Source organism: Mastacembelus armatus, chromosome 6, assembly GCF_900324485.2.
Source record: "Mastacembelus armatus chromosome 6, fMasArm1.2, whole genome shotgun sequence".
Taxonomy (NCBI): Eukaryota; Metazoa; Chordata; class Actinopteri; order Synbranchiformes; family Mastacembelidae; genus Mastacembelus; species Mastacembelus armatus.
In genome coordinates, this window is record NC_046638.1 from 18,474,691 (window position 1) to 18,489,066 (window position 14,376).

At 38.8% G+C, this 14,376-nt stretch overlaps 1 protein-coding gene across 1 annotated transcript in view; it reads left to right on the forward strand.

The window, feature by feature from the left end:
• The window catches only part of LOC113132548 (solute carrier family 66 member 2), a 79,790-nt gene that overhangs the window by 58,404 nt on the left and 7,010 nt on the right, over positions 1–14,376 (forward strand). The window contains exon 5 of the mRNA XM_026310739.1: positions 12,545–12,669. Within this exon, the coding sequence (XP_026166524.1) occupies positions 12,545–12,669 (125 nt within the window). The remainder of the gene's footprint in view (positions 1–12,544; positions 12,670–14,376) is intronic.

The window sequence follows — 14,376 nt, forward strand, 5'->3', positions numbered from 1 at the left end:
TTTTCCTTTGTAATTGTTTTTAACTGAAGCTGAGTGTTATTTTGTATAGGTCAGCAGACATTTCCTTCAGTGTTTTAGCAGCATAGCCTTAAACACCTAACCATAAATTAAATGCAGTTTAATACCTCAACCTACTGTTGTGTTGCTTGCAGATATTGTACAAAGCAATCATTTTTTTAAAGCTTTGGTACTGGACACAGCAATTGGTGTTTTTCAGAACTGGCTAGTGGTTTTTGTGTCTGGGTTGAATAGATATACTGTTTCAGTCTTAGTCAAAACACTAAACACTAAAAAAAAACATCTAAAATTTTATTTCTACATCAGCCATTCTTAAAGTGAACTTTCAGTGAGATTGTCATTATTTTGAAATAGTAATCAGCTAAACAAAGCCACTGATTACTTTCCTTTAGTAACAGGCCATATATGGTCTTTCACTGAAGCAGCATCATCTGTTATGCCCATCAATGTAATATCAGTTTTTTATATTATATTTTATACACATTGTATGACATTTACAGTTGATACACATGTGCCAGTCCTAGCTAACATTTGTCTCTTATGTTCATGCCATGGATGTCACTAAATCTGATTTTGACCAGGGTTGAAACATCTCCTGATTAAAAACATTCTTCAGTAATGCCGATCTTGAGGCATTAGTTCATGCATTTGTTTCTTCCAGGCTGGACTATTGAAAATTCTGCTTTATAGACTGCTGAAATCCAGCCTCAGGGCCTTCCAGATGGTCCAGATCTTTGCTGCCAGATTACTAACTGATACTCGTTAATTTGATCATATCTCTTTACATTGGTTACCGGTTCATGTAAGGGCTGATTTTAAAGCCCTGTTCACCCTGTACAGCCATTCACCGTCTCACCCTTTGATATCTCTCTGACCTCCTTTTGCCTTCTCAAACCTTTCGACCCCTCCGCTCTCAGTATGCTAAATTTTCAATCGTCCCCATTGTTAAAAAAATGTATCCACTAGTCAATGAGCTTTTTCGTACTGTGCCCCAATCCTTTGAAAATTAAATCCAATCTCAGCGTTTCCATTTTTAAGAGCAGACTTAAGGCATATTTTTCTTTTCCTGTGCTCGTGATTACAAGAGCAGTCTGCATTATTATTATTATTATTTTCATTATTATTATTATTAGTTTATGTTTAATGTGTGACGTCTTTTTTGAAACACACTTTGAATAAATTGAAATTGAACATTTAATTCCAGTAAAAAATGACTCTGCTGCTGCATTAATTTTTAATAAGTTTTTCAACTTTCCTGTAAGTTACTTGTAGTCTAGTTATAGCTTTATTCCTCAATCATCTAAAAGTCCGCTGTAGTACTTTCCTTGTACACTCCACACACTCATGACCATCCCCTCTTCCACTGCATCTTCTCTTTCCATGTCACCCCCACTCCCTCTGCAGCTCCTTCCACTGTCCTCAGTTACATTAAACGACTCCATAAGTTAGTTTAATAGAGGGCAGTGCAGTCTGAGATTGAAATATCCACCTTGTCACCCTGCCACAGCTCATCCCCATTTCAAATCTGAAGAGCCAGTTTTTTGTTTTCCCATATGTTCTTTGGCTCAGGGGTGTCTGGCTGTGTGTGCTTGTGGGCCAATTGCTTCAGCAGCACCCCTGACCCCTAATTCACCCAGTAGATGGGTCGCACATACATTTGCTTTCATTCTTTGTGGGGGCTTTTAACATTATGACATTATTTTTCATAAGACCCGTCATAGTCTGACCCTGCGCTCAAACCAAGACAGAACCCTAAAATTCAATGATTTACATTGAGGGACCATCATCTGGTCTGTAAGAGGAAGGCCAAGTCCCCACAATGCAAGTGTGTGGTCAAAACAGTGTGCCTTATGTCAGATACACACACAGACACACACCAGCTGTTTTCTCTGCACTCAGACAAACATTTGAAGTAAAACCAGCAGACAGGAAAAGATCCAGTGAAAGTCTCAGTCCCTTATTTAACATAAATTCCTTTCATTTCAGGCCATTCTCTGGTCAGTATTACACAAAGACTGCAAGGTTTGTTCACAATTTATGCTAACACACACACAAACGCACTCAATTCCTCCTTTCCCCAAACAATTAGCTCAGGATTAGATTGAGGTCAGTTCCCTCAACTCCATTATGTTCCCAGTTTGTGCAACATTTTAATCCATTCAAATTTCTTTCTCTGAAAAACAAGTTTATTTTTCCCCTTTCTTCCCTCTTTTATGCTTCAGTATAGATTCAAATTAAACCAACTCCAAGCAGACATTTAAAACAAACACTGATTCTCTGTGGCTGTTTCTCAGACTATTAATTTGTGGTGGAACCTATTTTCTGCTTTCAGGTGAAGTAATTTTGTCTGGAGTGCAGTTTATGACACAAAGGGGCTGCATGTACCACTGAACACCATCACCAGCGCATGGACTGTCCATTGAACAGGCAATGTAAGCATGAGGGGCTAATGATTATAACAATGATGTCGACCATGATAACCCTCACTGGCATCAGTATAAAACCAGTTTCTTTCTACAATTAATTAAAACTGGAAGGCACAAAATCCATCTGTAATATCTGACAGTCCATTTAGTTTACGCACCATTACTGAAAACCACTGACAAGTAATGAACAAGGGCTCATTTGCATATTATGGCGGTATTCTAGCTCGATGATCTCAGGCTCTATCCTCTATGTGATGTGAATGCCAAGATAACATCAACCTCTACAGCTCTTCTTGTCATTAAGCCTCTGATCATTGTGTAAATGAAAGTAGACACACATTGAGGTCATTACAATAATCTTGGAGGTTGCGATTCTTGCGATTCTCACTGAATAATGGGGGGAGTAGATATTGCAAAGCTTGAACAACTGAATGCAAATCGAATCCAGATCAGTGTGGGTTGGTTTAAATGCTTTGCCACCAACAACCACCGACCTCTGTTTGAAAGGTTAACTAAATAAGCTGCACATATGGCAAGCTGTTTTAACATTTAATCAAAGCACAGCCCTCTCTGTGATTACATTTTAGACCCATCATAGCATTTATCCTACAGTAGTATTCACACTAGTTAGATTTCCACAGTAACATTCTTACCAGCAGTCACTTTATTTTGAGATGTGTAAAACATTGATTTCACTGGTCAAATCTAAATTTCTTTAAAAAACAATAATGGCCTTAAAATGTGTCAATTTTAAAATTTAAACACTAGACTGGAATTAACATTCTGTACATTTTTATTATGAAAAACTTTTAGATAGATACATTCTGAATTTTACTAAGAAGAGTATATAGATATCTGAAATTATTATTTTTTTTTGTGCTGCCAGCTCTCTTCAACTATGAGGCCTATTACATATGTATTTCATGAGTGTGTTTGTCATACCATTACATTTTTTTATGACAAAACTGACAACTGACACTGTAAATCCCACTAGATAATAACAATATAGATGATGGATGGACAGTAGGCCTTCTTTATTATTTATTATTAAATATTTGGTAATATTGCTGTTTAAGTTTGAATATTACCCCATGTACCATAGTAGCAAGTACTGAACTCTAGCAGAAGAAATTGCTTTCTATTTATTTGTAAAATGTTAATTTCCTAAAACTTTGTCCTAAAACTTGTCAAAGCAAGAAACTAGGACACAACCAGAAGCTTTGTACACTACATGGTTTACTGGTAAACTTAAATTGGACCTAGTCATCATTAATTTTATTTGAATCCATTAGTGCTTTCCTGTAATTATAGGTAAATATTTGAAAACGTGTTGATGCAAATTAAGCAGAATAGTTGCTAAAATGGCACATCAGTGGTTGCACTGAAATGTATTAGTTGGTAAATTTGTTGTGTCTTCATCCTTGTATATAACTATCTGGTTATGGAATTGCAAAACTACATGCTTTATGTTTATGAAAAAAAAATCATCTCAGAGGTTAAGTCAAGGTCAACATAATTTACCCCTCATTTAATTTGTTTTTGGATTATCACTGAAACTAGTTTAATGAACTGGTATTGTTCTGTAGTGCTGAGAGTTTCATGTGTGTGCTATGTTCCTCTGTAGAAAAGTAAAAATCCAGACACAGATGTGGGTACTGCCCTTAAAATGCAAGGGCCTGGTGTCCGTCCCTGGCTCACCCTGAGGGAGATAACCAATGGCTGGAAGGTGAGAGGACAAGAGGAAGAGATGAGAAGGAGGAGTCAGGAGGAGGGGTGAATTAATGATTTCTAAGGAGAGGCTACGTGACAGGGATGGGAGGATGTATGAGCTGGAAAAGGCCAGGATGTTGAAAAGAGAAAGAGTTGAAAGGCTACAAACAGGAGTGTAAGAACATTTAGTTTGCATGCTTCAGCTGTCTCCTCCTCGTACATTTCTGCCTGCTCATTATACTTCAGAGTGAGCTGCGATGTTAAAAAAACGGTGATGAAAGTCTGTTGGTGATAACAGCGTTTCCATCAAAGTAAATGTTTAGGCTGGCAATATGAGCACAGAATAAAAAATGTTTCGTATAAGGCAGCTGTGCAGTCTGTGAAGCCTTTAATTCCGCTATTTCATGCTCAACCATAGCTTCTTTCCATACATACTTCTTACATATAATATGTTATCATTGTTTATGTTTGTTATCAGGGAATCATTTAACACGTAAATGTAGGCCTTAGATTTCTCATTAGTGCTACTCATGTTAGTTTCTGTATACATGCTGCTGACTTATGAGTTACTGCTGCTTTTAATTCCGCTCACTAATTCAGCTCAGTGCTTCTTGTTGACAGAGCACACTGGATGTGTTTTGTGTGCTCCCCAGGCAGTCCAGATGCTCACTGATTGGCCCTGGGTGTGCTGCAGAGTAGCAAGATAGTTAAAAGGACCGACTCAAGAAGAGAGACTGGATTTTTAAGGCCCAATATAGTTTTGGTTATTTGACATAAAAGATGTTTTTACCTATGTTGTTCTCACTGGTTGGAGGTGGAATCAAAAAGTTTTTTTTTTCAAATGTGAATGAGTGCATCAACATTTTTTATCCTTTTGTCAGGAAAAAAGCTGAACCTATTGTGTAGTGTGTACTTGACCAATGTCAAACAGCAGTCGGACACAGTTGGTGACTGGCACCTCAACATATGGAGCATTTAGCAGCCTTACAGACCAAAATTAGTGATTACTAATAAAACTAGTGGAACTTTGTTATTTTGATGAAGTCTCCTAAAAAGTCAGTGGGGCTTCTGCAATCTGAACTGAACAGATACAGTAAGAGGACACTATGTCTTGTCTTAGTAGATTTATGACAGTAAAACCTGACACCCACTGCAGTATTAATGAACGCTCGCCCAACTTTTGGCATGTCATGGTCAATTAATGACCTTAACTTACTATATATAAACAGGAGAAAAGAAACAAAAACAGAGTCATATTGTCCCTTTACATTAGATTTCTGTATAACTCCTTAAAAATGCAAAAATATTGTACATTGTGAAACTTGCGACCGGGATGCCTGTTATAGTACCTTACTGTTATGTGAATGGAGCTGGCTAAAGGGATAGAATTGTCACAAAATCGCAATAGTATGTTCCCTTCTTCTTCTCTGACAGTGAAAGGTACTGTAAGCTGAAAATACTTCTGAAGCAACACAACAGCTGAAAACAGAGACGGAAAAGCAAAAGGAAAAGAAAGGGAGAGGGTGTAGTGAAGATGACATGCATGAAAGTGACAAGAGAGGTGGACAAGTGAGAGAAAACACATGGTAGATAAAGACAGGGAGAAAAAAGCATTTAAAGTGACAGTGCACATATATATATATATGTATATTATATATTTGACTGGCAGCAGGCACTTAAAATATGACTAAAGTGATAAGCTATCAGCAAAAACTTGTTCTCAATTGATTATACAGCTAACTTGTCACAACAATGTGGCTTTTCACTGTTGCTAACCTGGATGCTGTCAGTGAGCTACAACAGCAGGAAAGAAGGGAGAGTCTCTTAAGGGAGGGAGCATGTCTTTAACATCAGTGTCTTTCCAGGGAAACTCATGAGTCAGTGGTATTGCAGATGAACATCTATGCTGATCACAGCCATAACAATATATTGATAATGCATAGATTACCACAATAAAAGCAATGGTGTTTTAAATTTTTACTAGTTTACCTAAATCGGTTTACTCAAGTACTGTATTTAAGTGGAGGTTTGGTGCTGGATGGGTGTGTTGGATTTGCACACCCTTTTTTTAACAAGGACCATGATTTTTCCCTGACATTAATCATATCATAATTTTACATTTTATTTTATTATTATTATTTCTTTTTATATTTTTAAAACAACTTAACTGTGAAAATAAAAATCAGTGAACATCATAGGTTTTGCAGAATCTTAAATTGATGTTCACCTGTATTTTGTGTCTCCCGTAATTCAAAAGTTGTGGTTTTGTACTGCATAGATTATAGGAAGTCACAAAATCACACAGATGACACAGGGGATACCCATTGCATCTCATCTTTTTCCACTCTGTCCTTTGTGTGACTTGTCTTTCTGCATGGAAAGCTTGTATAGTTGATCATGTGCAGACACACACACACACACACACACACAGTCTCTCGTTTTCTTTCTTTTCTCTCGCTCAGTGTCTCTGTTGCTTTCAGATTCATGACATGGAGAAAGAAACAGGGGGTGAGTGAGCTGGAGAGTGTAGACTCCTTTCCTCCCACACACCTCACTTTCTAAAACAGGCTCCTCTCCTCTTCTATTCTCTGCCATATCATTGCAAACCTTTATGGACCTCTTGTTCCCAGTGTGAATTATTAACTAGCACCCTACAAGCCCAGACAAGCTAGTTGAGAGAAGAGCATCTCTCAGCAACACTCAGCTTAAAAGAAGAGAACTTCACTTGTTTTTAGCAGCGTTTCCCTCTCACTCCCTCCAGCCAGTCTTGCAAACACTCGTGGAAAATCTGTGGTGTGTTCATGAGGTGGGAGATTGCTTATGCTCCATTATTATCTGCTCACAGTCTACAGAATATACATGTTCAGTGTGTGAGAAGTAAACTGTCAGGTGAAAGAAAAGACTACAGCCAATAAGAATTAAACCAGGTGAGTGAGTGTGTGTTGTCCTGCATGTGTTTATGTCTAAATGCAGTAGTAGAGATAATCCTCCAGTCACCAGTACGCTGCTTTCAAGCATCAGGTTCTGATTTCATAAATTATGTCCAGCCACACAGTGTAAGCATGATGAGGTTGAATTGGTTTTTGATCTTCTTTTGTGCTGTTTCAGCTCAGATCTCCCAGTGCCTGATAGCAGAAACCTCAGCTCAGCGTTCACTGCGACCACAGGAAATGATGTGTGTCCCAAACATCACTGAAAAGCCAGTTTAAGGTGAATGGAAACCATACCCAGGGTGTCAGTCACACTGACAAGGTTATTTACATGTTCTACATAGTTTCATTGCACAGTATTGCACAGTATTTTGACCTATTATGTTTAGGTCTGTGACTTAAATGATGAATTGAAGGTTAATATATGAAAGGTACAAAATGGAGCTTGTTAACTACACTTGATAAGGGATGTGAACTGACAAGGCAGCAGGCATACGACTCCATTATTTCAACATTATCACATATCAAAAATTAGCCAGTTTTCTCTGGTCTTATTTAAAGCTAATGGCCTATGGGCACATTATATGTACTATACTTAAAGACTTGGATGAGGCTCTTCATGTAGTTTTAATGCTGTATTCTTTTACAGAGATGACGCAGACATTGTTTTGCTGTATGTTTAGAGGCTCTGTTTTCTGTGAAAGATACAGTATATAGACCTTCATTGCAGTAAACATTGAAATGTAGGAACAAATCACAGGTGTAAATATTAAAGTGAGCATAAACATTTTTCCAGTATGCCCACTTAAATTCTGTTTCCCATTAAATTAATTGTCTGGTTTGTGCTGATATGTATCATTTGATGTAGCCATAGCTAAAAGTATAGGACAGATGACCTGCTTAAAGCTGCAGTGAAGATCAGGTTCTTCTTCGTTGTTTTTTTTTTAAACAATTACTCATTCCCTGTGTTTGTGGTTTATTTCTTCTGTTGTCCCTGTCAGACGCCTGTTGCTTCTGCCTCAGGCTAGACGCCTGTTCAAGGTAGTCAGCTCATCATGATGAGTGACAAGCAGTGGGGCAGAAAGTTGACCATCTGAGGGGGAGGAGGGCAGGATTAAATATATCTTCCTCCTCAAAGTGAAAACTTGCAAATCCCACAGTGACAGACTCACATGGCCTGTAGCCAACTTACTTATCATTTATATAATATCCTTATAATAACAACTGAGGAAAAACGATGAAGTCTCTAGACTGAGCTACAGCCACATATTAATTTGCATTTGCATCTTTGGATTGTCTGTACTGTGGTAACTTCTGTATTTCAGAGGGTTGCAGATAAACCACAAATAATGCAGAAGAAAGATGATGTAAAGCAGAAAGTTACAAATAAGCCAATTACTGTGGCCTGCATGGTTTATTCTGAGATATTGCTTATTTTATGTGTTTGGCAGAGGACTAAGAGCTAATTTGTTTGGTGAATAAGAATAAAGGAATTATAAATTATGAAAGAAGAAATATCAGAACAGTGGTGAAAGTCATTAAAACTTTCTTCCCTTCTCTCTTTCTTTCTAAAGTCACCATGTTCCAGTACGACCTACCCCTGCTCCTGTGAACCAGCTAGCTTGCCTGCAGCAATGTGTTCACTTGTTTGACGCTCGACAATTAGAGAGGACAGTTGGCCTTTTCTCCCTCCCAGAACAGCTCAGTCTCTCCATATGCTGATGCAGCACGTCATCTCTATACTATTAAACAGTGAACAATGACTGTAGGTTGACTGTTATTTAATACGGCCACTAACTGCACAATATAATTTGTGTAAATGAGAATAGGAGGGTGTAGTGGGGGAAGGTGCAGAGGAAAGAGAGAAACAAATGTGGAGATGGAGCATGTGATGAAATGATGATGAACAGAGATGAGAAAGATTTTCTATAAGCTCCCTACCTAAGAAATTCAAGTGATTTTTTCCATTTCATTACTCCCTCTCACTTTCTCTCTCTCTCTCTCACACACACACACACACACACACACACACTTTTTCCTGTCAAACAGCTTTTTGACTACCTTTGAACATTGTTTCCTCTGTGGCTTCCAGTGCCTGGGGTTGAAAGAACATGCGTTAAAAAAAACATATATAGTCCCTTTGCTTATGCAGGCTACTGTGACCAATGCCACGCTCATGTCTGTCCACATAGAGGTAGAGTCAGCTGTTTTTGAATCTGATATCCAGTCAAGACTTTAAAGCCACACATGAAAACATAAGTGCAGTGAACTGTACAGTGCAGTGACAGAGAAACTTATCAGAGGAATAACCTGTGCAGTATTTAGGTTTAGTCAAATGAAATCCACTAGTCTGAGTCCACTGACAAACAGAGCTATAGATGCGGTTATGATACATTATTGACGACTAGGTAATGAAGGCTCTCATAACATACAATTCACTCTAACTGTGGTCCTTTGTGATGTATACAGTACATTGTAGCGATGGTTGGTTGTTGTCCATGTTGCTGTTAGGGCTGCAGCTGATCAGGCTGAAAACAAGCCGCTTGTTTTTTCCCACCTTTTTTCCTTCATGCTTTTCTTATTATTCTTATTATTTTGCAGCTGATACAGCTCCCACTGCTCGCTCCACACTGCTCCCCACGTCATGTTCTGGGGTGGGAATTAATTAGTGCTATGGTTTGTGCTCCGAGTGGGTGTGGGGATGCAGAGAGAGCTGGGGACATGGAGAGGGAACTGACGAGAATGTATGGATGTGGAAGGGTGTGTGTGTGTGCGTGTGTGCGTGTGTGTGTGTGTGTGTGTGTGTGTGTGTGTGTGTGGGTGGGTGGGTGGGTGGGTGGGTGGGTCGGTGGGTGTGTATGCACACTTGTTTACTGACACACACACCTGTGAGTCATAATGTGGGTCAGACATTCACTGACTTGATCACAAAGACACTTTCTTTTTTCTTCTTTGCCTTGACATTAAAGGAGTAGTTCCTCATTCTGGGAATAGGGATCATCTTGTTGAGCACAAAGAGCTACTTCCATCTGATTGGTGAATATGAAGCTCTGTGTCCAGCTAAGCTAAGCTAATAAAGACGCATATTTAACATCAGACCCTGTATTGACATAAATTGTTTTGTGGATTTTTCCTGTTATTGAATATTTTACAGGCATTTTGTAGTCATCCCGTTTTTGATTTCTTCCACTTTTGATGGCATATCAACTGTGTCTTTAAGGGCTGCTAGAGTCTGATAGTCATACAAAGCCAGTGGTCAGCAATGAATGGTTGTGATGCTCCTTGATGTTGGGTTCTTAACATTTCCCTGCTGTTTGGAAAGACCTTTAAGTTTCTTTGCCTTTCATTTCTGTCACAACCTCTCCCTCTGCAGGTTTTTGGCACTCTGCTTGTTTGTGTTATCACACAGGCCTGTGCCTCAGGCTAATGAGCAGTGAGCAGGCCAGGTTGAGTCCAAACGCACGATCAGTGTATAAGCTGCAACACTGTTAAACCTCCAAAATATCAGAGGAACAGCTTCATATGGTGGAAATGCTTCTGTGGACATATTTTCTTCCCTCCGCTTTCCCAAGTGCTGTTATAAAACACCTCAAGATCCTGCAATACCAAAAAATCATAAGAATTAATATATTTATAGTTAGGTATGACAGTCGTGATTTGGTGATTGATCATCACCTTCATCATGTTGGTTCTTGTGGTTTCTCTGGTTTCTTCTTCTGATTAATCACTCACTTATTTTATCTTTGTTCTGTCAGCTGGTAATATAGGTGTTTAATAAAAAAATAGTTAGAGCAACATTTGTATTTTTATGTATTACAGCAGCTGAAAGAAATGGACCACAGTAGAGGGAGAGACTGATAAGGCAGGTAAAATAATGACAGTTACTGTTGTCAAAGTGAACCAGACTGCAGGCCAGCTAATTCATTTCAGTTGACTGAAGCATCAAATGAGTGAGAGCAAACAGGCAGGTGTGTATGAGCCATCTCATACTAACCAACTATGGGGCATATGCTCTGCTGTGAGCCACTGTGCAATGGTGGAAGGATTCAATAAGCCCACACTGTCTGTGCTCTCAGCTCATGTTAACACATTCACAGACCTCACTTCTTTTTTGTTCCTACCTCTGTCATATGGGGACTGACTGCCCGCATGTCTCTGGCAGTGAAAGCACAGTTACATTCTCTCACACCCCCAAAACCCGCCGGGGGTATGAGGGTAAAAAATGACCATTTGGCATGTGTTACGACACGTTGATTAACAATGAGGGCAACTGACTCTCACACACCAGGCTTCCCAGATTAAACTGGCAAGACAGAGAGGCGCACTGCACAGCCGCTGGTCAATATGCTCGCACATTAGCATAATGCAACATGTGAAGATGGAGGGATGATGGCGCATATGAATACTTGTCCACAGTGAAAAGAGAATAAATCCTCAAACAAATCATTAGTAAACAATAAATGAAACTTGAAACAAGATTCAGAGGTCAATCAATTTTGACACAGAACCAAAGGTCTGACCAAAAATTGTGAAAAAAAATCAATATGGCAATAAAACTATCCAAGTCTTTGTGCAAGCTAATGCCTTTGTGTGTTGATGTGTGTAGTCTGCCCCTCATCCTGCTAATTTGCTCTGTTTCTCATCACATGTGTATGTTCTAGCCAGTGTTGCCAGATTGGATGTTTTTACACCCAGTTTAGTCTGTTTTTTATTTAGTTATTAATTATTATAATTTGGACAGCCAAAAAAGTTATGGTTAAAGTAGGGGTGACTGCCAACAGACACAGCGTGACACACAGTGACTGACAATTTACACCAGCATAAACCCAGTGCTGTTACAGGTTTTTACTACAAAGCTGAAACTAGTTGTTGTTTTTCTGGGGTGTTTTTAGTGAAAAAAGAAATGAAGACAGTTAAATAGAAAAATAAAAATATCACATCTAATTTTCAGAGCAAAAAAATGTGTATATCTTCCCACGTCTGCATTAACACTTGTTATGGGCTGCAGCCCTCTGCCATGTTGCATTATATCAAATTTATTTGTTTCGCTTTAGATCATTATCACACTCATAACAAAGCCAAGATGCATACTCCTAATCAACAATTTACAGGCATATAGCTGAATGTTAAAGAACCACAATATTTTGCCTCGCAGAAACCAACTACACGCAGTGACAGTCCCTTACAACAATCAATACCCATTCAATTAATGTAATGCTGATGAATAAGTGGCCAGAGCTGATGGGCTGGCTAGATTAGGTTCTTCTTCTTGCAAGTGATGTTATCACTCTATCAAGAGCTTTATTTTGATCCCTGGAGGATGATACTGTGTATTGTGTTACCCTTAATGAGATCAAGACTGAGAGGAGCATTTCTAAGTGAGAACTTGAGAATGTAATGAGAGTCAGCATGGATCGTGTTTCTAATCATCCTGCTATTGTTTCCTTTGTCTCCTTATAGAAATGAAATTTCCAGCATCAAATCAGGGCAGCAAGAAGGAAAAACACCACTAGCAACCTCTGTCCAAACCTCTGTTGCAGCACCATCTCATCTGAGGACGTGGGCATACAGTGTGGCCCTCAAAGGTACCTGATTTAAGAGCACTGACAGAAGCTTCCCTTATCTCAAATATTTGGGTTTCTGTACAGAAATCACATTTATACCACCACCATAAATAAAAGACATGGACTTCAATCTCCTTTCATGTGATTAGTTATTAACTAAGCAGCTTACAGTTTGTAAGATGGTATGTAATACTGATCCAATATTTGATGAACAGGTCAAGGCTGTTTCCTCAAGCATTGCCTTGTTGAGTGTAGAGGTCTCTCCAAAATGAGGTCATTTATCTCACTTGGCAAAGTACAGAGATTTCTCTCCATTTTTATATCTCTTCTTTTGGTTGGTGGCAGCTCACCTTTATTCCAGCATCAGTAAAGAGGTCTTCACATCTCTAAGCTTGTACTAAATGCAGCAGCAAAGCTTTCAGCCAAGAGCTGAGACACAAATTGAGTGTTGAGTGTTTTTCCAGTGGCTGCTTGATAGTTTTGGAACAGTCTCCTTAAAGATACCTGCCCTCTGAGAGGGAAGGAGAGGGGAGTGGAGGCTTGTGATGGGATGCTTATTTTATTTCCATTTATTTCTTTAAGTGAATTGAAACAGGCTCGTCAGTACCACTCTGCAGTTCATATCCACTGAGTCCATTCACAGAGCAATGATTTTAATCTATTAATGTATTTCTGCATGATATGGGCTATGATCCAGTATTAGTGGCACTTAAGTGTCTAATCTTGAAATGGGCAGGATCAAACCAGAATAAAATGAAGACATTTAAATTATTGATAGAGGTGGATGCACTGAGAAGGCTGAGACAGTAGTCAGTGCTGCCCACGTGGTAACCTCCTGTATAGGATTCTCTTTTAAGCTGAAAGAGATTTTGAAGTCACTAGGGAGCCTTGTTGATAAGATGAACCTGCCTTGAATACGAATCATTTCACCCAGAGCAGCATATACAACACTGTCTCATTTGGACTGATTTGGAGAGTTTGCAGTTCGGAATATTTTTACATGAACAGAACCCACTTGGGTTCTGTAAATCAACCATTGCTCCTCATTGGACAGACTGAGTTAAGTCATGATTATTTATCAGAATACTGCCATCATAGCTCCAGTTTCATCCAGTTTAAACACAGCAATAACCATCCCTCTCTCCAGAATTACACTTTAATATCAGAGACTCTGCAAACCCAAGATTCTGTTCAATATCAACATTTTTTCATTTGCTTTTCCAGCAATACCCACTTGTGGAGCTGTTGGGTACCAGAGAAAACACAGATGGGCAGAGATCCAATGTTTAAACAATATTGAACCAAATACTATTTATAGCTTCAGACGCTATGTAATTTCTTACAGTTTGCATGCCTCTATTGAAGGAATAGCTAACAGCGGCTATATATTATCTAAATGACAATAGTGCAACACGCCACACTAACAGTATAGGCCAGTGTTAACTAAACAAACATAGAAATATTCTCAAAGTGTAATTGTAATGCAACAAACTTTTAGAAACTGCTGTAATTATAGGAAAGTATAAAAAGTCCTCCACTGATCCCATCAGTAAATGGTGAAATTGGGCCCATCAAGAAATTGTTGAAGCTTTTGACAAAGGTTTCCTCATGTCCTGTTATATGTTTGATCATGTACCCATACTGTAACTAATGACAGAGCCCAGCCTCACAAAGTTGTTGCCCTAGTTTTTCTCTCAGACCTGTCACACATTCAGAGGTATATTATAC